This window comes from Periophthalmus magnuspinnatus, chromosome 5 (assembly GCF_009829125.3).
Source record: "Periophthalmus magnuspinnatus isolate fPerMag1 chromosome 5, fPerMag1.2.pri, whole genome shotgun sequence".
NCBI lineage: Eukaryota > Metazoa > Chordata > Actinopteri > Gobiiformes > Gobiidae > Periophthalmus > Periophthalmus magnuspinnatus.
In genome coordinates this window covers 21,570,160-21,596,630 of record NC_047130.1, presented here as the reverse complement: position 1 = coordinate 21,596,630, position 26,471 = coordinate 21,570,160, and the positions used below count along the sequence as shown (strand labels likewise).

The 26,471-nt window shown below is 38.1% G+C and overlaps 1 protein-coding gene across 1 annotated transcript in view; it reads left to right on the top strand.

Moving 5' to 3' along the window:
* Positions 1 to 26,471, top strand: part of LOC117370483 (sodium-coupled neutral amino acid transporter 3-like) — a 59,555-nt gene that overhangs the window by 21,728 nt on the left and 11,356 nt on the right. The window contains exons 2-10 of the mRNA XM_033965917.2: positions 3,131 to 3,346; positions 7,435 to 7,525; positions 7,615 to 7,730; positions 14,784 to 14,857; positions 15,353 to 15,445; positions 16,886 to 16,967; positions 24,964 to 25,046; positions 25,513 to 25,571; positions 26,083 to 26,229. Coding sequence (XP_033821808.1) covers positions 3,222 to 3,346; positions 7,435 to 7,525; positions 7,615 to 7,730; positions 14,784 to 14,857; positions 15,353 to 15,445; positions 16,886 to 16,967; positions 24,964 to 25,046; positions 25,513 to 25,571; positions 26,083 to 26,229 — 870 coding nt within the window. The 5' untranslated portion in view covers positions 3,131 to 3,221. The remainder of the gene's footprint in view (positions 1 to 3,130; positions 3,347 to 7,434; positions 7,526 to 7,614; positions 7,731 to 14,783; positions 14,858 to 15,352; positions 15,446 to 16,885; positions 16,968 to 24,963; positions 25,047 to 25,512; positions 25,572 to 26,082; positions 26,230 to 26,471) is intronic.

Sequence of the window (26,471 nt, the reverse complement as noted above, 5' to 3'; positions counted from 1 at the left end):
ACGTATCAGTTTAATTCAAATTTTGATATAATATCAAATATAATATCAAACTGCTATATCAAAATGTAAAAAAGAAGCTACATGATTGTGAACATTTTGTAGATTTGTATCATGACGTCGCTACGGTGCATCCACACAATTGAAAAACGTTTATCTCACAACATCGTCTTGCCTGTCCACAGATACACAAAGCGCTTACCTGCTGCTCTGTGACCGATCCACCTGCCCCTGGGTGAATTTGAACCTTACAGCTGGAGTATCTCAAGACTGATTCTCGTGAGTTTGTGAACTCAAAAATATCTCGAGAATCCATCATTGCTGTGCAAGGTTAATTAAGATGATTTCCATTAAAGACCATTCATTACAGCAGCAATCCACAGCTCCACTGAAGCAAAGGCTACAACGCTCGACAAGTTCTTCACATGGCCGACCTCAATACCTGTCCAGGGACTGAAGGTGGAAATTAACAATCTTGCTGTAACCTGGCACAAACATATTACCTCTTTGTGTAGATCAAGGTTTTTTTTATGTGCATTGTCCCTGATAAATAAACAAATAAGCTAAACTACATTAATAATTTGCCAATCAATACCATCACATCACATCTATAAATTAATTCTATTTTATGCATTATGCTGTTGGGCTGTAGAAATTCTTGATCGACTAAATGCCAATAGATTAGTTGAGAGGTTGTGGAAAATCAAAAACGTTAGCTATCTCTGTGTATCTTATCCAAACAGCAATTAGACTACACCTGCATGGGAGTACATGCGTAGGCATCTAACTGTGCCCATCTAAGGCCTGCTGTGGCTCTTTTATATACTTGATTTCTTGAGACCACAAAAATTTGTAGCCCTCTAGCATTTTTGTTATGTGAAGGTAGCTCAGCAGAGGAAAAAATGTTGGAGACCCCTGCATGAGTGTTTTTATTTATTAACTAAATGATTCATTTCCAAATCTAGCTCTCTCCATGCATTCTCCATTCTGCTGCTGTCTCATAACAATCTTGATAAAAATAAATAGTCAGTTCAAATTTCGCTCAACTCGTCCAGACTACAGCCCTAGTATCCTGGAGCATACAGCCAATTAACATATACTATTTTTAAAGGGTCCATATTATGCTATTTTCTGATCTATGTTATAGTGTTTCTGCATTAAAAATATACTTGTGTTTACATTTTGTTTCATTCACACATGTTTAACACACAAACCGTCCATATTTACACTGAATTCTTCTCTCAAAGAAAAAAACACTCTGTTCCACCTTGTGATGTCATGTGGTAATACAGTAATTGCTCCACTGTGTTTTTGAAGTCCATGCACCTTCACTAGAATCATTTGACTAATTTCAGACCTGGAAGTGCAGATCTTTACTGAACTAAAGGTTAAAGGTCATCACAAGGTGGAGCAGAGCATTTTAACAAACTAACAACAATTTAACAAGAGTCAATTTTGCATAATAATATTTAAATATAGCAATTTAGCTGTTTTTGCAGAGCAGTTGTAGCTCAATGTCAAGTATCTTCCTCTCCATAAAACCGTAACATGGAGCGACACAGTGCCTTGAATGTCCAGAACTGGTTTGGATCTGGTCTTAGCTGGTTCCCTGTCCCCTCATTCACTGGGGTTCAAGCATTTTTGGGGCCTCACAACAGTCACCTCCCTTTGTCGTCTCCACTGGTGTTTAAGCAGCTGACCAAAGCACATCATTGAGGAGCAGCCAGGGAGAGGGGCTTTCGGTCAACAGTGCCCAGGGGAAACATGTCAGTGCTGGGGCCCCACATGCCAGTGGGTAGGCTCCGGCGCCCCACACGGGGGTACCCAGGAAACCAAGAGCTCAGCATGGCACTACGGAGCAAAGGCGGCTTCCTCTGTGCGTAGATTTGTCAGTTGATGTGTCAATTATTCATGGATCCAGCCAAAAAACAGCTATTCAGTCATTATTGTAGAGGTAGCTAGAGTTCTTTATATTGAGGTAACAGAAAATACGGTGCGGAAGTTGGTCCAAAGTATTAGCAAACTGGGTCAAAATACTTCCTGTCAATTAGGTGTTCCATCAATGTCGCTTAGAGTGGGGGTATTTTACGTCTGTGGGGTATTAATTATATCACTATGTTACCTTTTACTGCTTTGAAAATGCTATATTTGCTGAAAACACGTATTAACAAATTTCCCTTTTGTTTTTTTTCCCTGCTCTCTTTGTTAAGTCACTCCCCCTTCAGAGCGCTAGCACAGCAAAATCAGCCTGCAACCCGCTAATGAAACTATCGCACCTAGCATCGGGTTTGTCATGTTGCTTTATAAAGTTTTGTATCATGTTTTTGTATATTTATGGAGAATGGAGAGACGTAGGCTTGACGTGAGCGGAGAATTGCACCTTACAGCTAACCGTAAGGAGGAATAAACCCCGGGAGAGATCACTAGATTACTCAAACACGCATGGATGACATCTAAAACTTCTTCAGGCATGTTTTTGATGAGAGAACAACGTTATAACATGGTAGAAAGCTTTTCCAAAACACCCCCTTTTTAACAAATCCAGATTTATCTTGAAATCATACATTGAAACTAGCTCCATCTCCAGTGTAAGCCTGTAGTTTATCCACGATGAAACCTGGTTCTTATCAATACTGATGAAGGCCTGAGGTGGAAGCTTCACTTCATGCATGCTCTTAGTGATTCCTGGACTCATTATAATAAAAAAACCCCACCAAGTATCACCAAAGGCACTTTAAGTCTTCTCTTGGTGTAATGAGTATGTGATTGCACAGTGATGACCAGGTTTCCAATCCTCCAGGTTTTATTACCCAGCATGCCTTGTTCTTCGCAGCTGACATGAGTTAATCTTTGTGTGAGCAGAGAAACCAACGTGAAACCAACAGCTCCAACAGTGCAGGATCTTCTGTGTTAGTGGTATTAGAGTCTTTGAATGCTACGGTTACTGGTTGCTGGAAATTGTCTCTATTCATCCAGTTCGTCTAGTTGTACTTCTCATCCCACACGTTTGTAAAATAAAGTTGTGATGTTTGTGGCTTTTGGGAAGGTAGCTTGTCTCGAAATTGTTGCTCAAATACTAATAAAATGTGTGTGTAGGAACCATGTGCTAACTTACTTTTCCTTGTCATTTCAGACTTTCCAGAGCGGATAAAGAGCACATTATAAAGGACACCAGACCAGAGCACAAGTAAAATCTCCCTTGTCGGTTTCCTGACGCTGCAGACATGAGTGAAGACAAACCCGCAGAGACCCAGGACCCAGGGGCTTTGGAGATGAACGCCATCCCCAACGGCAAAGGCCACGACGGGGCCGACGAGATCTCAGGGTCAGCCAAAGACGATGGAGAAAAGTGAGTGATCAGACTACTACTACTACTATCACTACTACTGCAACTACTACTACTGCAACTACTGCTACTACTACTGCAACTACTGCTACTACTACTACTATCACTACTACTACTGCAACTACTGCTACTTCTACTGCAACTACTGCTACTACTACTACTATCACTACTACTACTACTACTACTGCAACTACTGCTACTACTACTACTATTACTACTAATACTACTACTACTGCAACTACTGCTACTACTACTACTATTACTACTAATACTACTTCTACTGCAACTACTGCAACTACTGCTACTACTACTACTACTACTATTACTACTACTACCACTGCAACTACTGCAACTACTGCTGCTACTACTGCAACTACTGCAACTACTCCTACTACTTCTACTACTATTACTACTACTACTACTGCGACTACTGCAACTACTGCAACTACTGCTACTACTCCTACTATTACTGCGACTACTGCTACTGCAACTACTACTACGATGATGCTACTACTGCTACTTCTATCACTACTGCTACTGCTACTACTACTGCTACCACTACTACTGCTGCTACTACTACCACTGCTACTACTGCTACTTCTATCACTACTACTACTACTACTACTACTATTATTAACTACTGCTACTGCTACTACTACTGCTACTACAACTACTACAATGGCTGCTACTTCTATCACTACTACTATTACTATTAATACAATAACTACTACTACAATGACTACTGCTGCTACTTCTATCACTACTACTACTACTACTACTATTGCTTACTGCTTACTAGAGTGAAGTATTCAGCCAGACTATGAGTATAGGGTCTTATGTTTCATGATAATCTCAGAGGTGCCTGCGTGGCTTTTATTACACAGTTTGTAATGGACAGAGAATAAATGAGACTATCACATTTGCATCTACATTTAACATTTAGACACTGTTACCAATGACAGAACTGGAAAACTGCACATCACTCAACTGTTTATTTTACAGTAAGACTGAATGGTGGAAAATCCTGCAACAAACCACTTTTCTTTTTATTGTACATATAAATGAATTTGCGATAATGAATACTCCTTGAAATATTAACATTCGGTTTAAACAAAATCTCTTGTACATCTAACCCTAACACGTCTCTAAGGGTTTATAATGGTCATTGAGTCATGTTGACCCTGATATTTCACAGTTCAGTTCAGTCAGAGCAGAGAGTGGTTTATAGCTGCAGGCTTCAGACACTGACCTGCTGCTCCATAGACACTTAAATAAGACCCTATGGCGGTCTGTACTACAGTCATGTGTGAATATGTGTGAATATACTCCCCCTCTGTCAGCAGTATTATGAGACTGTTTACTTTATAGCATTCACACCATCAGGCTCTCATCAACCTTTCTTTTCCTAATTTGAAAATGATTACTCAGTGAACACCTGTGAACATCTCATCAGTGTTAAGCTATAATAAAGTACTAGAGGTAACACTGTAGTTTAGGTTAATATTAATATTTTAAAACACTTATTAATGCTTATGGAGTTCAACAGTGACCACTCTCCCCATGGTTAAATTTCTCATACATTTTTCGCATAGACTTTTCAAAAAAATTTATATTAAAAGTTTGAAAGCTCGCTCAGATTTCACAGAAACTTGCATTTTAAGAAACTTTTTTGGACTTTAAACAACCGCATTATAGATATCAGTTAGCACGTAGCTGGTTAGCCTCCTTTGAACTCTTAATATCTGTATTTTTCGAAAAGACTATGGAAAAAAATAGAAACTTTACTTCCTGAAACTGAGCAGGTTGTCACTGTTGAGCTCCATTACGTTTATAGTGTCTGTACAAAAGCGTCTTAGTGCTAATAATGCTCATTAACTGTTTTAATGAGACAAAAATATTGATAAATAAACAAAACAGTATAAATACATACTTTATAATTACTAACAGAGACGTAATTAAGCGCTAGTTATGCCTTTGATATGTGGTTCTTTCAACAAAAATAACAAAAAAAAAACCCAAAAAACTAACAATACGCCTCACATTGTATCAAATAGATGTCGCATGTACTGCAAAATGGATTAAAAGCTTTAGTTAATGCAGTTTATTCACTGTATAATATTGGGCCCTCCTCTCTTTTCTGATTGTACGTCATAGTTTAACTGACACCCATTCGTTCTGCCTGTTTAACTCCAACTTTATCACCCTTGGGACAGGTCGTCACTACTGCCCCCAGAGCGCACTGATTCTATCCATTGACATTCACTACACGCCTCTGTATATTATGTCCTTCAAATCTGTGATCAAGTTATCAGCTGATGTCTTTCTGAGCCGGTTTCCTGTGTATAAATGACACTATTAAGCTGCCTGGTGATGATGGAGTACAGGGTTTAGTCCTGTCTCTTATGTGTCATATGACGGAGGTGTTGTTTTCACTCTTATGCTGTCACGGGTTTGATTGATGGCGTCTCTCTCTTCGCTCGTACAGAGAGGCTGCGGTGGCCAATAGTGCGAGGTATGTCCGACGTGCTCGTTCATCCTGCTGCTGTGGCTGTGAATGCCTGACTGGGTCCATAAAAATAGCTTGTACATGGGGTATAAACTGGTCACTGCATGTCATGTTTAAAGGCCTCATGTTACGCTATGTTCTGATCTATGTTATAATGTTCTTTACTCCATCAAAAAGGAGTTGTGTTTTGTTTCATTCGCACATGTTTAACACGCTAACCCTGCGTTTTTCGACTGAGTTCTTCTCTCAAACGGAAAACACTCTGTTCCACTTCTGTTTGTGATGTCATGGGGTAATACAGGAAGTGCTTAACCCCATACACCTTCACTAGAATCATCTGGATAATTTTAGCTCTGGAATTGCTAAAATCAACTTAATTAAAGGTAAAAGGAGCTATTAACGTGAAACTACCACTATATGACATCACAAGGTGGAACAGCATTTTGAGCTCTGGAGATATGGACTGACTAATAATAAAGGATTACTTAAATGTGTGCGAATGAAACAATATAGGACCTTTAAGGAGAGATACTTCAATAAATAGGGAAAAATGTACTAACATAAATATTAGAGGAAATGCCTAAGTGCATATAGGATAAATAAAGATGAACGCATACGGTATTTAACCTCCTGAGACCCGAGCTTTAATAAAATTAAATAATAAAAAAAAGTAAATACAATTTAAAAAGTAAATAAAATACAAAAAATATTTAAAATACAATAATAATAATAATAATAATAATAATAATAATAATAATAATAATAATAATAATAATAATAATAATAAATATTCTAAACTCTTATAAATATTCAAAATTGAACATGTTCTTGTTGCTGTTCTTCTAAAAATTTGCACTGTGGCCTAAACAACCCAAAATGTGTTGTCCACAGATGAGGACACCAGGTTTCAGGAGGATATTAAGAGTGTCTTCATACTTGCCCTGGTTTGGTCCTGATTTGGGCACAGTTTGAGTCTTAAAGTAGATTTGGTCTGGTTTCATTTACTTCTGGTTTAGTCTCCGTCAATCCTGGTTTTGTTCGGGGTTTCATTCAAAGGTAGTGCAAGTATGAATGCAACGTAAGAGTGGAAACTGACTCTAAATCTGTCTTACCTTAATCTAAGGCTAGAAGTGTGCACAATTCAGCTGTTTTTAATCAAAGAAAATGTACACTCAAACTTTAATTCTTATAAGTGTATGGTGTATAGTGCAGTGCATGGGGAAATATTTCAACATGTAATTTGCCAGATGTCATCATGTTTATGAACTTACTTTTGAGGAAGACATCTTGTAAGACAATATTCTGCAATATTAATAACAATTAATTTATAAATTCCACATGTTTAAGAATTAGGGACTTTATTTAGTGACTATGCTATCACCTAACTGTCTCCTCGAAATGTCATGTTTGTCAAGTTTCTAGTTCTGGAGGTCATTTTTATTTTATTTTTTGTGATATCCATATGTGTTCATCTTGCTTCATGTTTTGCTTTCAAACTTGGTCCATAAGCTTTATCAGAGTTATTATAGCAGAGCCTAATCAAATTTCTAATGTAACCTTGTTTTATTTTCCATTCTCCTTTCAGTTCACACAAGGCTGAAAATTCTGCATCCAACCTTCCAGAAAGTCAGGAATTTTTGGCTGTCGACGACAAGAAAACGCCGCGATTCACAGACGTAAGCTCCACTGAAATTTCAATTCAACTTTGTCAAAAACCTGATATAAAATGGTTATTGGATTATTTTTGTTATTTTTTTTGCCATAGTTCGAAGGAAAGACCTCATTTGGGATGTCAGTCTTCAACTTGGGGAATGCCATTATGGGGAGTGGGATTCTGGGACTTGCCTATGCCATGGCCAACGCTGGAGTTGTCATGTTTTTGTAAGTTATTCTTTCATTTTTCTAACAAATACAACAGCATAAACAGTATAAATGACGATGTGAGTGAGCTTTCTCTCTTGCCTATGTTTAAATCATCTTTGTACTGTCATATTTTTGAAGAAAGAATTTGCTTTTTAAAGGTGCCATATTATGCAAAATTGAGTCTTGTGAGCTTTAAGTCATGTTATAATGTTGTTACCTCCTCAAAAACATACTTGGAATTGTGTTTTGTTTCATTCACGAATGTTTTAGTAACTATTAGTCTGTCTCCAAAGTTCAAAATGCTCTGTTGCACCTTTTTGTTCCACCTTTTTTCAGTAGAGATTGGGTTCCAGGCCAAAAATTATCCAAATGAATCTTGTTAAGGTGTATGGAATTTCAAAACACAGCAGAGCACTTCTTGTATCACCACATGACATCACAAGGTGGAACAGAGTGTTTTCTGTCTGAGAGAAGATCTCAGTCTAAATATGATTTGTGTGTTAAACATGTGAATGAAACAAAACACAACTCCAAGTATGTTTGTGATGAGCAAACATAGATCAGAAAACAGTCTGATTCGGTCTCTTTAAATGATTGCCCCTCAGTTATTAGACTCCTTCACAGACGTTCATCACCATCACTATAATGTATTCCTTGAACGCAGCTACTATTTTTAGCCCTGACAGTAATAAGAAGGGTCCCATTTGTTTGATAATAGCCATTGGGGATGGTTTTAAATTTCACTGAAGAATGATGTTATATTTTATTCATGAATTCAGAAAATAGTGGATATTTTCAAAACATGGTCTCACAGTCTGTTCAGCCATAACATTATAACCACTCACATCTGTAATGAGTAAAGACAGTGTAGATGGAGGTGGAGCTGGGAAAGTGGACAAGTGTAAAGGTTTTAGTTGGACAAGAACCAGTTGAGTGCTTGAAGACTGGGTCACAGCATTTACAGAACTGAAGCTCTTGTGGGTTAAAGGTTTATTGTCCCTGTGAGTAAGTGTGTCTTCCCATTGTTTAATGCCACTGGGGCAACCTGTCAGGAGTAGAGGGTGCCACAGTGCAGCACCCAGGGACCCATCTCCAGATCTTGAGCTGGGCTTGGTCAGAGCTGACTTAGCTGAAGGGTTTTACCTATAATGTGTTTTGGGTTGATTGGGGAAACCAGAAAGCTCAGAGGAAACCCACCCAGACACAGAGGGAAACATAAACCCGTCTGCTTTAAATCTGGTTTAGTCCTGGTCTAGGCCTGGTTTAGTTCTAGTTTAGTCTTGGGTTAGACCAGGTTTAGTTCTGGTCTAGTGTCTGGTTTAGTTCTCTGTTATATCTGCAGTGCATTGGTAGTTGTTGTGTTTTGCCTTATCTAACCCAGAAAACTAGTCTGCTCCAAACATAATTTCTATATTTAAAGTCCTATTGTGCTTGTGTCTGCTATAGAGCTATAATCTATGACACTCGTAGTTGATTGTTATAATTTGCACCTTTTAAATCTCAATATTCATCTAAAACAGGGGTGTCAAACACAATTTCACTGAGGGCCACATAAGCAAAATGGTTGCTGTCAAAGGGCCACATGTAAAATAAATGTAACTACTTTTTAAAATAGTTAATTAACTGTTTCTATATTCATTACTTCTTCAAGTTACAAATATTACATGTGCATTTGCAAAGATGTAAAAAATGTGGCTGTGTAACTGCGTGTCTCCTGATAAAATGACATTTTAAGACCATCATACCTTTTAATTTACCCTGTTGAGGGCCACATAAAATGATGTGGGGGGCCACATTTAGCCCGCGGGCCTTGAGTTTGACACATGTGATCTAAACAACGTAATAAAAGAAACAAGTCTGAGTAAGCACCTTTGATGGATGACTGCAGATCGCACTAGTGAGCAGCAGATTTTTTTCATTTGTACCAAAATAACTACGCAACTCTACCAAATGTTGTCGATTAAGAAAATAAAATTACAGAAGTAAGTAAAGAGCAGTGGCAATAAAGCGTCTTGAAAATAAGCAATTAAAGATTACTCAAACATGCACGAATCACTCCAACTATAACTCTGGTTGAGTAAATGTTGAGAGGAAACATGATTATAACAATGTAAGAAGCTTTAAAAAAGTTGATTGTGCATAATAGGTCTGCTGTAATGCTTCTATTACTTCATAAGGTCTCTGTTCAAAAGTTGATTAAATTAACCTAAAGTGAACTAAGTGACCCACAAAAACCTTTGCTGTCCCCAGTCACACATGTACAACACTGATGTTTTCATGTATTGTGCTGCGTGGCCTTTCATCTGCGGACCTGAGAGCCCTGGTTTTGTATTGACGTCTGCAGGGGGTTGTCTTGGTCCTGGCCTAGTATGACTTTTTTTGTTCCAACTTTTTTAGATTTTTCCAATAAACGTAGCGGAGTCTACAATAACAAAAGGATCTAAGACAAATGAAACTATGTGCACATTTAATTAAAGAATATAGCTGGAGGTTTGGTGCCTTAAAGGTGACTGCTCTGGTGGTACAAATGAAATGTCTACATATTTCTGTGTCTCTGCTGTTATGAAACTGGATTATGGGGTTATTGAGGGAAGAGGTTAGCGGGTCCACAGTCAATCCGGAGAACGGGGGGAATGAGTCGAAAGGCAAAAAAGAAAATTTTTCGTTGCATAGGTTTTATATAAGAAAACTCATAGTGAATTTACATGGCATTAGAGGTAATTCCCTTTGCCACTTGCTTGTCACCCTGGAGATGTTGTTGCTATGCATGGAATATTCAGCAATATCACATTAAAGTGATATATTTCACAATTATTCAATTCAATTTTATTTATACAGCTGCTATAGGGGGTGTGAAACTCAATTTCACTGAGGGCCACATCAGCAAAATGGTTTGTCTCAAATTTGCAAAGATATAAAAAAAAATATGTCTGTGTAACTGCATAACTCCTGATACTGACATTTTAAGACAGTCATACATTTACCTTGTCGTGGGCCACATAAAATGACCTGGCGGGCCGCATTTGGCCCCCGGGCCTTGAGTTTGACACATGTGATATAGCACATCTAAATGCATCTTAAGTTAAGTCCAAAGTGCTTCACACAAAAGTCAACAAAACAGACATACAGATAATACAGTACACAGGCAAAAAACAATAAAACACCAATATATCCTGTCTTGCTAGAATTAAATGCCAGGGAGAAGATGTGGGTCTTCAATTATAGGTATTTTATTGCTCAGATATTTAAATTCTTACTGTGAGTCAGGATGTCCCCATGAAGATGCATACTAAAGTAATGCTGTGGAACATTCCAGGCAAAGCAATAACATCTCCATGGAGACAAACAGGTGGGGGACCATCCATTAGATATGTTACACAGTGCTCCTTTAACAAAGAGCAGTATAGTGGAATATGGGACATACATTTTTGAACTTCCAACACACTTTTGTCTAAGGTCAGAACTTGCGTGATTTCTCAGACTTCAGGGCCGATTGTAGAAACTCTAAGCCGTCTTACAGAGTGACTCAGAGACAGTGTTTGAAGTAGTGGATTTGGAGAAAGCCCCTTATGTTGATCTCAGTTGTGTGACCCAGGTCTTTAACTGTGTAAACTGAACTCAAATAGCACCTGTAACCTTTTAACCTATTGAAACTCGGACAGCATGATATTAGGACAAAATTAAAATGTGTTTTTTTCTGACAAGAATTGCTGTTGCGATTAGATTTGCGATTAAGTATAATTCTGTTCATAGCGCACTAGTGTAGTTGCGATACTAAAATTTTAAACTTGATTTCAGTACTAAGAAACTGACTCAATATTTGATACAGATTCCACAATGAAGTTAAAAAAAGGTTACATTTTTAGTTATAGCCATTTTCATACACAAAATAATATGAAGGAAGGAGGCCCCGAGGAAGACTCAGGACAAGCTGGAGGGACTACGTCTCCTGACTGGCCTGGGAACGCCTTGGGATCTCACCGGAGGAGCTGGAGGACATGTCTCGGGTGAGGGAAGTCTGGGAGTCCCTGCTTAGACTGCTGCCCCCCACGACTCAGTCCTGGATAAGCACAAGAAAAAGGATGGATGGAAAATAATATGACTTTCTTTATCTTAGCATGAAGTCTTATATTGTTCTGATTAAGCTGAAAAAAATTAAATTAAAACTGTCCAGGAAAGCTCACATTTTGGCCTGTTAATTTGACTTTTTTGCCATATACGTGCTCAAATGCGTATATAGTTTTGATATTAGTTTTAGTATCAATTAGTGTCTTATTTTTGATACTTTTAACAACCCTGAGTGCACATTGAAATCAAATCCAGGAGCATCGACATTTGAGAATCAAATTGCGATTCAATTACATGTGTATTATGTAGCCCTAATTCCAACTGTGTATCCTGTTTTTTTACAATATAGAAGTAATGAAGATTTTATTATTCACATCCCAATATATTTCATTATCAAAATTATCATCAGTTCCCAAGAATTACAAATTATGATTCTGGCAGGTGTTTTTTGTCAGCGTTAATCAGGTAAATGTTCAAGGTTCTCAGCTGTAACGTGCGGCATGAAAATCAGCTCATTTCTGTGTCCACTCCTCATTGAGAAATCATCAAAAAGGAAAAAAAGAGAATAAAATTATCATATTTTTGTACAGATTCTTATTACCAAGAGAAAAAGCACTTTTGACTAGAATGGTTGATTGAAGTGTCTTATCCATAACAATGGGAAGCTGTGAAGTGAAGATCTACTGTTCAGTTGTATATAAAACAAAATGAAAAACAGCAAACCAGGAAAAAGTAAATACTGATAAAAAAAACCCCAAAAACATAGTTGAGTTTGTGATAAGATTTTCTACGTATGTTTTTGATCAGAATCCAGTTCACAGAGGTCGTTTTAAACACGTCGTGGAGCAATAACATTAGATAGAATATGAACTGCTGAACTAACGCAAAAAACATATTTATAATGGTCTTAACTTTATGGTTTACAGGCTTTATACACAATAAGAAAGGTATTTTGTAAATTACAGAGAAACCCAAAGATGAAATTATTGCTTTGCCTAGAATACTCCACAGCCTGGCATTACACTTGACTATTTCTATGGAGATGAGAAGGTGGCGCAACCAAGATTAGTGACGACGCAAGTGCCCTCACAGTAAGAATGTATGTTTTTGAAGGGTTTATTTGTGATAAAACCATGTGTAAATGAATAAATGATAGATAGATAAGATAGATAAGTTCAATGCCATACTTTGGAACATTCCAGGCATAGCAATAACATCGGAAAAGTTACGGGAAAATTACATATTCTGCCCTTTTATATATAGGCTATAGCAGTGGATCTCCAACTTTTTGCAGAAAGTACCACCAAAGAAAAAATTTGGCTTTCGGAGTACGACCAGATCTATATTAAGTCTATAACAGGACTATTCCAGGTCTAATCTAGGGCTAATCCAGGTCTAAAAGTGGACTACATCATTTCTACTGCAGTTCTAAACAAAGAGTTAGCCTAAGGCGGACAGTAACATGGATAAAATGGACTCAAAACTAGTCAAACCTACTCAAGAGCTGCCCAAGTACCACCTGAAGAAGATCACATACCACAAATGTCAACTCTAACTCACTAGCTAACTAACATGCTTCTATTGTATTTCCCGGAGGATACAGAGGCGTGAGCAGGTCAGGTCCCTGGTCCTCGTAGGAGTGGGGTCCCTACACTGACCCCAGTGTTCAGTTTGTCAGCAGATCTGTCCTCCCTCTGCCTCTCCACACCACAATCCCTCCATCTTTAAACCAGCGCCAGAACAAAAGGAGGCTGTGAACGGGCCAAGAGTTTAGGCTGAGGTGAAAGAGGCGCTGCCAGAGGGTTTTAAAGGGGCAGAATTAACAGACTTTAGAGCCAAAGCAGTGAATGAACAACAACCACATAACAATAAAAGAGGGAGAAGGAGAATGGGTCAAATTAGGTCTGGTGGAGTCTGTGGGCTGGTGTGTGGGGAGCGGACATATCAGGAATGATTTAAGAGCCCATATTACACTAGTTTCTCATCTCATGTTGTTTCTCATGTTGTATAGGACTTTTAAAGATGTGTATTATGTAACAATATCAAGTATCAATGTTTTCACCTACTGTCATGGCGAAAATATATAGTCCAGTTCAAATTGTTAACATTAAAAGCACTGATGTATTTAACTTTCAGTCCTTAGTTTTGAATGACCTTAAATGCAAATATTTACAAATGTGTATATGGTGTAGTGTAGAAGTATATATTATAGTATAGGAATAGTATAATATAGAATCAACAATGCCAACGGAAATTAAATTCATATTTTAAATGGGAAAAGGTCACATTTTTATATAGCGCTTTTCCACCTTCAAGGCACTCAAGGCACTTTACAACAAGGAACCACTCACCGGTTCATACACACATTAACACACCAGTGTACACAGACACTGGGGGCGAGGTGGGTTAAGTGTCTTGTGCAAGGACACAGCTACAGCATTCATCTGTGGGAGCTGGAATCACACCGTCAACCTGTGGGTCATGATGTTTTTTAATGTCGAACCACCAACCTTCGCATCGGAGGACGAACACTCTACCTGTTGCCCTATAGTGATTTGGTTTCCCATAAAGAAGAACTTGACTCTACTACTTCCGTTATCTAGAAATATCTTTACTTTTTGAATACTGTATCGCTTTCCAGAAGATCAAATGCCTTGTCACTGCTTGGAATGCCAAATCCCTTTAAAGACATCACAGGAATTATTTGCGGATTGTTCCTCCTTCCTACACATTGTTTCCATAGTTCACATGTTACGATTGTGTATGTTTGTTGTGGAATGCTCCATCTGGTGTGTCAGAGATCAGAGCTTCAGCTGCAGGAACACTTTTGTTTTGTTCCAGTGTGATGTATGTCCTGCATCCAGGAAATGTGAGTCTGGACCGCACCTGGGTCAACAGCCCACGGGCCAGTGTTCGATGTGAAGCATGTACGCCCCAGTGGCACCAAACGCAGGCTTTCTCTGTATGATAATCGGTCGGCCATGTTGTTTTTGTGTTTTTCAGGATACTTCTCACAGTGGTGGCGGTGCTGTCTTCATACTCCATTCATCTGCTGCTAAAGTGTTCTGGGATCGTAGGTATGTGGCTACACTCATTAACCTGGGAGAAGTTAGATAAATATGTGTCTGAGTCTAGCGCTACATACTCTCATTAAAAGGCAGAACAAATACTTCAAACAAATACCACAAGCTGATGAGGTGAAGTAACACAAAAGCACTGGAAAGTCTGCCACTCTCAAGTCTGCTAAATGGACTTGAGAGAAAACATCAGACAGACATCGATCTACAAACCCCCCTTAGATCCTGTCTGTTGCAATTTATTTCAAAACTAAAAAAAAAAAAAAAGTTTTTCTGCTAAAAAACCCCGAAGCACCAATATCTGCTTTGCCATGTTTGACAATATGATGGAACATTCAGTGCAAAGCATTAACTCCATAAAGACAAGCAGGTGGTGTACACTTCACCATAAATGTGATCTTAAATTTAGCCACAGCCACACACAGGTTTTATATTTTGAACCAACAACAACCCCAAACCCACCAGTTCAGTGACCACAGCCTGTGTTTCTCTCAGGTATCCGAGCCTACGAGCAGCTGGGCTTCAGAGCGTTTGGGACTCCAGGCAAGATGGCGGCAGGTATCGCCATCACTCTGCAAAACATCGGAGGTGAGCTCGGCCCATCTGTTCTATACACACGCACGATCACACACGCACCCCCCCCCCCCCCCCCCCCCCCCCCACACACACACACACACACACACGCACACACACACACACACACACAAATACACACACACTGTACGCTCATGCCCTGTGGTGTTTAGTGATAAGCACATGATTTCCTGCCTGGGATTAACATGCGCCCTCTATGAATGAATGAGCAGAATATAAGAGTGGTAGGTATAGGATTTATACGGAGAAATATTTACATTATATAGAGCTGTAAACATTGTCTATCTGTGTCCTTTCACATGAAGATGATACACTTTATATTGATTTGAAGTAGCACCGCAATGAGGTCTATACTTACAATATTACACAAGACTAGACAAGCCACGAGACTGTGTCCATAAGAATGAGACAAGATGAGATTTTTACATAATTTGTAATAAATAAATTATGTGGTTCAGTTCAGTTTTAGCCTAATTTTTAAAATGTTTTTAATGTTTAATGGTTAATGCTGCCACTGTGTTTTGGAACAACAGCTTCTCAAATACTTTTTTAGACCTTCACTGAATACATGATTTAATTTTAAGGCACATATTTCTACTATTGCTACACCTAAGTCCCACTAATTTTGCTTCTCCTACTACCACTACTTATACTATAACTACTACTACTGCTACCACTACCGTTACCACTACTACTGCTACTACTACTACTGCTGCTGCTGCTAATACTGCTGCTTTTATACTACTATTTGTACTACTACTAATACAACTACTACATCTATTACTATTTTTACAACTACTACTTCAAATATAACTATTACTAATACTACTTCTACTCCGACTAACCAATTCTACTATTACTGAAACTACTACTGCTATTACTACTGCTAGATTTTGACATAATATATAATAAATAAATTGTGCGGTTCAGTTCACAGTTTTGGTATAACATTTTAACATTGCATTGTCTTATTTGTTTTATAGTTTGTTGTCATTGTAGAACTGCTTTTTGGAACAACAGCTTCTCAAATTGTGTAACTCCTCAGCACTTAAGCCTCTTTTTGTTCAAGCCAAATGTGAATTCAGGGAAAAAAATCTCACAAGATAATTTTCCTCACAATCTCGTGGCAGTTTTATATCATGAGATGTTGAAAAACTGTACATGCATTGGCCAGTGTAATGTCCTGTGTGGAAGTGTTGCTCTGTTTCTTAATTAAACTACAGCTTATTTCAGTGTAACAAAATTAACTTCATTTAACTTTAATAGCAGTTAGATAGAAGTAGGTTCGAAAACTGAGTCAGAGCATTTCCAAAACTATACCTCTTGTGGGATAATACTGATTCTGCTGAGTTATTTGTTTCTTTATATTGCCTAATCAATGTATATTTGTTCACATTATTGCATAACTGTGTTTTTCCTTATATCTTTCTGCAGCCATGTCCAGTTACCTGTACATAGTGAAGTATGAGTTTCCTCTGGTGATCCAGGCCTTCCTGAAGGTGGACAAGCCCGCAGGGTGAGTGCAGTTAATTATATTTGCAGTATCAGAGTTTATGTCACATTTACACACAATGAGGTTGTAAGATTATTCAGAATATAACTGACATTGCAGTTTGAATGGACTTATCAATAAATCACCAAGACTGCAATTTTTGAAGTACCATAAATTCCTCCAAAATCAACAATTTTTCCTGTCTTATTCTGCATAACAACTTCTGATCCTCTTATCTAGATCTGTACAAACATGTTCTGAAGTATAGCAAAACTAAAATTCCATTCCATCACCTGGACAAAGGAAATGGTTTGAGAGGGGAGTTAAAGAGGAAAGACAATCCATCTTTGAACAGGAATGAGAGGCTTAGACATCATTTATCTCCTATTTGTAAGTCCATCCTCCAACCTAAATCTAAACAAGGAAAACAATAGGGATAGCTGGTATGCTAATAGGTGTGAGTGCACCCATTAGGGGCCTGAATAATTATGTAAAATATGACTCAGGCAGAGCTCATCCTGAGTGTAGCTCAGTAGACCTAGCCAACAAACAGAAACTGTAAACAAACAAGTGTATTAGGTCATTTCCACTCTGCCACTAGTTAGGTTGATGTAAACAGCATTCGCTCCGAGAGCGGTTCGCTTGGGCCAGTGTGAACGTGGCATTCTGGACCGCAGTAAACGCCCGCTCCAAGAGCGTGTGAAACAGAAGGTGATGGAGCAGCTCCACCCGCACTATGTAGCGGGGCAAGTGTGGTGGGAGCACTGCCGACCCTGGGCTGACATATGCACTCTGTGTGAGCATAGACTGTCTATGGTGCAAGTAGAAGTGCTTGGATTTGGGTAAAAAGCTCTCTGACCACGTATATTTGTATGAATGGGCGCTGCAGAGCTGTTTGACAGGTCATTTGCATCAACTTAATGTCAACGGCACGTCTCCTCCTGCCTCTGTCTGCGCAGGTGAGCCTGGGTTTGGCTGTTTGTCTTTTTTTTTTTTTAACTGTTGCCACCAGTGCGCATCCAGCAGTCCTCACTGTATATTTAGCCACCGGTGAAAGAAAAGACCCCTGCATTTAGCACCAGGGAAGCAATTGCGTGCGTATTCATGGGGCTCTGTCCCCTGAAGGACGTTGCCATAGAAATACGTTCATTGATCAGCTGATGGCCTCTCACGTGGCCCATGGTGTCTGGGCTGAATGATGCACGTTGTATGTGAACAAGACCCAAAAGGAAACAGAACTAAATCTAGTGCCACTGGGGTGGGTCCACAGAGCTACTCACATGTGTGAAAACGACCTGTAGTAAACTCCTCCTTCCACATAGATATAAGGCAGTGTCCACCAACAATCTGACCAGAACTGAAGTGGCTTGGATGAGCAGAAAAAAGTCTTCACTCTAAAACTTTTGTCCAGTTGACAGAAATAAATGTTTCTTTTGCTCTGGATCATACCTGGAAGACTGAGGGATTGCACACACATATTCTGAAGTGTGATTCTTTTGTGTTTCTTTTTTTTTGTTAATTCTTCTGAACGTATTTAAACTGTGAACTTACAACATAATTCTATTAGTAAAACATAAATCACAAATCTATTTGCAATGCTCATCTGAAAAATTGCTATTAGATATTTTCCTCAAATCCTTGAGCCCCAACACACACTGACCTACATAAGGCAGCAGCTTTACCCCAGAATCCTTGGCTTCATCCTCCCAGAATGTAATATATACTACACTCATGTGATCAATTATGGAAGCTGAAGTGTTGGTTTCTGTGTGGTTGTGCTGTGTGACTGTGTTGTTGAGGTTATAGTAGTAAATCATATGCAATAGTTAATAATGTATCTGTTAACATGCTTTTTCTGTGCAGGGATCCCATTGCATTTTATCCATTGCTTCATTACTTGAAGCTTGACTCATTTGTGAGATTGAATTAAAGTTAATTACCTTTTTAGTACCTTGCTTTTTAAGACTGTCACTGAATACAAGATTAAATTATAAGACGTGCATTTCTACTATTCCTACACCTAATTCTCCTACTACCACTACTTCTACTATAACTACTAGTACTTCAGCTATAACCACTACTACTACTACTACAACTATAGCTATTACTACCACTACTATTACTGCTGCAGTTTAGTTCTATTGCAAGACAAGAATTATATTTTTGCCAATTTTCTCATGATTCCCATATCCAAGCACATAATTCCTGTCATCCCTGAACACTATGATCTTATAGTCTGTATTAATCGGACACGTGGGCTGTGACAGTCGGCCCTCTGCAGCTGGCCCTCACACAGCTGTCATACTGACCCTGAGGAGAGAGAGAAACACACATCAAAACACAGGCACGCTTGACGCTGTTAGCATAAACTGCAGGATAGCATCAGGCTAAAGCAGGTGCATCCACACACACATATACTGGACTTCACATGTTCACCTTTAGCACAATTCAACCACGCACACAGCAGAGGAGCAAAGCATAAACTGGGTTATTCGTGTTTTATGCAAGGCTATATCTTTTTTTATACATATATTTATGTCCTGTTGTGGAATTTCTAATAGTCAAAAAGTCTTAAAGATATAAAAAAAATCCACAACAGTCCATAAGGGTTTAGTAGTAGTAGTAGCTGTAGCATTAATTGCCCATCCATATGTGCATTTAAAAAACCTGTGGACATCATATTGTTACTTTACCATAATATACATGTATATCTAATAACAAATAAATAGTAACAGTAATAGTTCATCTTGTTTTAATGTATATTTCCAGAAAAGTCAGTACTACGAGAATTTTAGAAGTTTTTCAGTTCAATTCAGTTTTATTCTATGTAGCAAATTTAAATACAACTTCAGCTGCCCAATGTGTTTCACAAAAAAAATTCAATAATATAGTTAATATGGTACAGTGGCAAAGACCAATAAAATTATAAAATACTAATATATCCTGTCTAGACTAGGCAAGCCTATTTGTATAGCACTGTGTATACAAAATAATTTAAAGCGCTTTACAGAATAAGAAAGACATTAAAATCACAATACAAACAAATCAAAACGTAAATAACCATCATAACGTTAATATTAAAAGAGAAAAGGCTAAATAAAAACCTTTCAGTCGTATGCACAGCTAAACAGAACCATTTTGAGCCTGGATTTAAACATGGTCAAAGTAGAGGCCTGTCTCACATCTTCATGAAGACTGTTCCAGGTTTTAGCTGCATAAAACTGCTGATTCCACATGTTTAGTCCTGACTCTGGGCACCAGCAGGAGGCCAGTCCCTGACGTCTAGCTAGTATTAAATACTAGGGAGAAGAGGTGGGTTTTTAGTCTAGTCGTGAACTGTGTTAAAGACTGAGAGGATCTGACAGGCAGAGGGAGCTAAAATAGATTAGGTCAATTCAATATATACCAAAAAAGCTGACCTAAATATGTGTGTTTTTTATTCGCCTCCATTTTTGTCACCTTAGCTTTACTTCTTTTAACCATAAAGTTTGATTTCATAAAGCTGGTCACATACTAGACAAATGCCAATCTAACAATGTGAAAGAGAGTGAAAGTAGGATTTCATTGGTGTTTGGTCAATCATAAAATTGTGGTGTGATGACGCTTCTAACACAAGAATTTGATATTTTTAAATCCCTATGAAAGGCTATGTGTTTCTCCTCAGTTTTTACATCTTAAGAGGGCTTTTTCAAGTACTTTAGAATACTAATTTAAATGCCCATAGCATTACCTTTCCATGATAGTGAGCTGGAGTCATAGTTCTGCTCTGTGTGTGTCTGTATTCCCCACACAGTTTAGTTCAGACTGGTGTTTGACGTAAGGCAGTAGTGACGTGTGCTCCTGATGTCACTATTCATGAGGCAGAGGCGACGCTGCTGTAGGCTCCGCGCTGGTGTTATTTAAAGTGACAGCGCCCTGCATGGCCCGAGCGGCACATCGCACATCATTTGTGTGGGTGTTTGGATTGTATTTGAAGTGAGCGTGACATAGGAAGGGACGTAAGCAAAACAGGAATACTAAACCAAGTGCAAAAATATTATAGAACGTGATTTAGGACTGGGATATTTAAGGTTCTACATTACATAAAATTGACTCTTGTGAGTTTTAAGCCATGTTTTAATGTTGTTGCCTCATCATCTTTTATTATTAGTCTGTTTACATCTCCAAAGCTCAAAATGCTCTGTTCCACCTTGTGATGTCATGAAGTGGTAGTTTTCAAGTTAACAATTGCCTTTTACCTTTAGTTCAGTAGAGATTGGCAATTCCAGGGCGGAAATGATCCAAATGAAGGTGAACGTAAATGGAGTTTAAAAACAGTGGAACTCTTCCTGTACTACCACATGACATCACAAGGTGGAATAGAGTGTTTTCTATTCAAGAGAAGAACGGCCTAAATATGGGTGCTCTCTTTGGGCTCTACTTGTATAAAGATTTAAATAAATTAAATCAGTCACCTACTATTACACTTCGCAAAACCCCATTCAAATGAAATACTTCTAAGTTCAAATATTATAACTTTTGCAGCATCCCTGAAGTGTTATGACAGAAAATAGCAAATACTTCGTCCAATCTCGAGTCTGACACTTCAGTTTCGCTGTGTCAAGTTTTATAAGAACAAGAACAGCTGATAGAAACACGCAGCAGAAAACACTGATGGGTCTCAGTGGTGATGAAGAGTCTACATTTTGCCTCCATATCTGCCTCTTTGTACAATCTCTTCTTAACTTATCTAACCTCACTCCCCTCACACACGTATTGATTTTTCACTACAGGAGCCGCGTTTTTCAACCACTCAGCTTATCACGAATACACTGCTGCTGACTGTGTCCCTCTGGCTTTAAGATTGCAGAATTTAAAGGAAAAAGGAACCAATAAAACACTGTACCAATGTAACCATTGAGAAATATTAAAGAAATCTATTTTATTTTAGTGTTTATTGTAGAGAGTAAAATCCACTAAGCTTGTGTTATCTTTAAAGGTCCTATATTACACAAAATTGTCTCTTGTGAGATTTAATACTGCAATTTGGACCCTTTAAAGTAAGGTAGACATCTTATTTTATTATTGTATTTTGTTACAAAAAAAAACAACATAAAAAAACTAAAATCATCAAATACTGGCTTGAAAAAATGTAACTGGAACTAAAAAGATATACAGGGAGATTTTGTCTTTTCCCTTTAATGCCACCGGGAAGAGGATGGAGTAGAAGTGGATTAGACTATATTGTGCGTATATTCTTGCAGCATAAATGACATAAAAATCCTAATAATTTGTGTTGATAGTAGAAAATTGTATCACTCCATGGAAAATTCACTGTGTTTGGAAGAAATATCCAAGCAAAAACATATTATTTCTTAGGGATTGGCCTCGCAAACTTACCATGTTACTCTTTCTGTTGGTTCAATCAGCAATTTTTGTTAATCCTTGAGAGAAGCTGTCTTTTGCTTTAAAGTCCCTTCAACTGACAATGATCACGTCTTTGAGGCTGAATAACGGCACCACTTTCTGAAGCCATTATGAAGAAACTATTTCTCTCGTTCATTTATACTGACAGAAAACATGTTTAACTTTATGAGATTTTATTTGATGAATTTGGCCTGGACATATTAACCATAAATCTGCAATCTGACAGTTAAACACCATAGAGTCCAGAACTGTCCTCCAGCGCAATTTTATTTTTTCATTTTTTTCATCATTTAATCTCTCACTTGTTGTCCCAGGTCTCTGTGGGGAGGATCCTATAGAAGAACATGTTGCCTCCTCTGCCCTAAGCCTCTTGTTTGGGGACATTTGTGTTAAATGTGTGTACAAGTGTGTGTGTACATGTACGTGTGGGCGGTTAACAGATGTTGTGTGGTGCTCTCGCTGATGGAGGCAGAGGGATTAATCGCCCTGGCTCTGTCACACTAAAAATAGGCCTGGGAGGATGCCACTGTACCAGACCCAAGCATGTGTTCCCTGGCACTAAACACACAATTATATAACGTCTTTAAACACTGATATCACGTCGTCAAATCTTAATGTTATTATTCTGACACATTTTTGTATAATGTATTCATGGGTTTCCGGCAGATGATTCCTTCCTGAATTGACAGATTGTGTGAGGACCTTTCCACATTCAAAAGATATAATACTTTGATTTGAATTGCATCATTGCTATGACAACGGAGGAGGACCAGCTCATTCAAATCAGCTGAAACCCTTGAATAGCTGTATCATTAATTACATAAACTACACAGATATTTTGTGCAGCCAGTATAATTCCATTCCATCTATGTCTATATTAAAGCTTCACTATGTAACTTTTTAGTAGGATCAGTCAGTGCTAGTCTTAATGGAGATGTTATCACTTTACTTAGAACGATCCGCATTATGTAATCTTATTGTGAGCAGGTTCACCTCTCCACAGATCTGACCTGTAACTTTGCCTATTGGCGTCACCTACTTGTCTCCATGTGAGAGTCTGTGGAACATTCAGGGCAAAGCGTTAACTTCTCCCTAGAAACAAGCGGGTCACATACACTTCACCATAAATGTTACATACTGCACTTTTACTTTAGCTTTCGTATGATTTGGGTGTAGGTTTGTTTGTTGTTTGTTTTTTATGCGTTTAAGCTTCTTGTTATGGGCAACATTTCTGGGACTTTTTAGCATTCAAAATAATATATTATAATGTTTTGTTTTTTGGTTTGTTAATCGCTATGGCAACGGATAAGTGAAATTTCTCCTGTAGTAATAGTAGTTATCGGTGTTACTCAGGTCAATCAGATGGGCTGGTGTGGACAGATTTCAGTTGCAGTCTGTCTGGTCCTATTGATTTCCCCATTTTGTTAAAACCAATTAAAAACCACAGTGTGAGAGTGTTGACAGTGAGACCAGCCGTAAGGTCGGGTTTTTAAAGGAAACAGGCAACGATAAGTTTGAAAAATCAAAAATGCAAGGCTGACTGAAACTGCATTTTTAAAAAGAAACTCCAATATATTACATCTATCAATTTCAGATGTTTGCCTCAACATCACAACAGCATCACACTATATAGCTTAAATTTAAATAAACTATACCTATTAGCTGAGGAGTATACTTGTCATAATATAGTGATGGCATGAATCCATATATTCAGGCAGCAATGTAAAAATGCATACCAAAATCTATTTATTTATGTATTTCTTCGTTTAACCAGAACCAGATGCATTGTTTCGAGTGTTATAACAAAAATGCAGATTTTTTGCTGATTGCGATTGATTCGCTGGCAAACATCTAACAACTTGACTCTTAGTCACTGGATCAATACCTTTCGTTCGTATCTCATTATGGAGTAAAACCTTATTGGAGCTGGATAATCTTAAATAATCTTAAATAATCAAGTCTGTGTGTATGTATGTATGTATATGTGTGTGTGTATATATATATATATATATATATATATATATGTAAGTGTATATATATATATATATATATGTGTGTAAGTGTATATGTAAATATAAGTATAGTAATGTATAGGGGTATAGGAATACACATATAATGTGCATGCATATACATATTGTTTTGTTTGTTGTTGTTTTTTTTTCAATCTTGTACATATGGAGCCCAGGGAGGGGTGGTGGGATATCACCATGAGCTCGGGATGTGTTTTTTTTTTTTTTTTTTTTTTTTGGGGGGGGGGGGGGGGGGGGGGGGGATTGTGTTTTTGCTGTTATTATGTAAACAATAAAAAAAATTTGATCACAAAAAAAAATAAAAAATGCAGATTTTTTGCTGATTGCCTTGAAGTTGTAAAAGCTCTACATAAAAATGTGACCATTTATCATCACCAATTTTAAAAATAACCAAAAGTGCACATTATGAATAACCTCCATTTCATTCAGCCTTGTTATGTTACAGCTCTGCCCTCATTTACCAGCACTACCAGCTTTGACAATGACAACATATTCCCCATCACCACTCAATAAAAACACACAGTTCACACTGTGTTTATTTTATCATCAAGAGCTAAAGATCATATTTGGTTTTGTATTTACAGGGAGTGGTACCTGAATGGAAACTACCTGGTGGTGATCGTGTCCATAGCAGTGATTTTACCTCTGGCTCTGATGAAGCAGCTCGGTGAGTGTCTGCTCCTGTTAGATGGAAAAATACAATGGGATTGACTCAGTATCATCATGGAAAAACATAGCACTGTGTAACTTTTCTGGTACAGGGCCTTCCATCTGCTTGTTTCCATGCTGATGTTATTGTTTTGCCTTGAATATTCCATAGTGTAGCATTAGACCTATGTATCTTGCATTCATACAATTATGGGTGCATTAATGCTCAAACATACATTTAAAAACATGCATTCTTACTGTGTGCTGAGTTGCCTTTTTCCACAGACTTTTTCGCACTGCAGATGTTTGGAGCTCCCATTTTTTATGATTGAAATAGCACCACAATGCGACGTTTCGGGGTCAAGCCCTTCTTGGGACATTATGTCTGAAGAAGGGCTTACTGTGAAACATTCGAGGAAAAGCAATAATGGCCAAGAGAACAGTTCCATAGTGCTTCTTTAAAACATTCACTATTTTTGTTACAGGTTACCTTGGATACACCAGTGGCTTCTCCCTGAGCTGCATGGTCTTCTTCCTCATCGCGGTAAGCTTTAGCTTTAGCCGTTAGCTTTAGCCTCAGCAGCAGACTGGAGTAATACAGATGACACTGGGTTTAACCTTTCTCTGCTCCCGCTCTGTCTGACCTTTACTGTTGAACCACTGCAGCATGTGACCTAGTTTCAGCCGCAAGCCACGTTGGATACCCACTTTGTTGCCTTGTTGTTTTTACGCCAATTTCAGATGATGTCACAACTATAGCGTTTTATTATTATTATTATTATTATTGATGTTGTTGTTGTTGAAATAAGAGCTAGGTCTGTGACAAGACACTATTCTCACAAGACAAGGCACATGATTGGATCCACAAGAACGAGACAAGATGCACTTTTGAGATCATTTGTAACAGACGAATTATGTGTTTATGTTCACTATAGCTTTCTGCTGTTATCGTTGTAGCATTGCTTTTCGGAATCCCTGTTTTTATCCTTGCTAAATGTAAACACATGGGAATTTGTGCTGTGAGATTTTTAATACTACATCTTCTGTCTTTTTAGGTCATTTACAAGAAGTTCAACCTCCCGTGCCCATTCACAGAGTTTGCTTTTAACGGCACAGCTCACAGCCCCATTCTGAACACCACAGATCCGGGAGGGGAGGAAGACGACACCTGTGTTCCCAAAATGGCCAACCTCAACTCTCAAGTGAGTTATTGTATGCATGGTTCATTTATAGTCACTTTATTTATTCATTGCAAATAAATCAGAATCATATTTTACAGTAAGATGTTGTGCAGTTAAAATGCTCAGTAATGCAGTCTTTATCACGTCTTTAAAATGAGACCTCCACCAAGGCATTTATCATGTGAAAGGTGGAGTGATGATTCAGATCAGTTAAAGATGACCTATTGTGCTTGTGTCTGCTGTATAGCTATAATCTACGATAC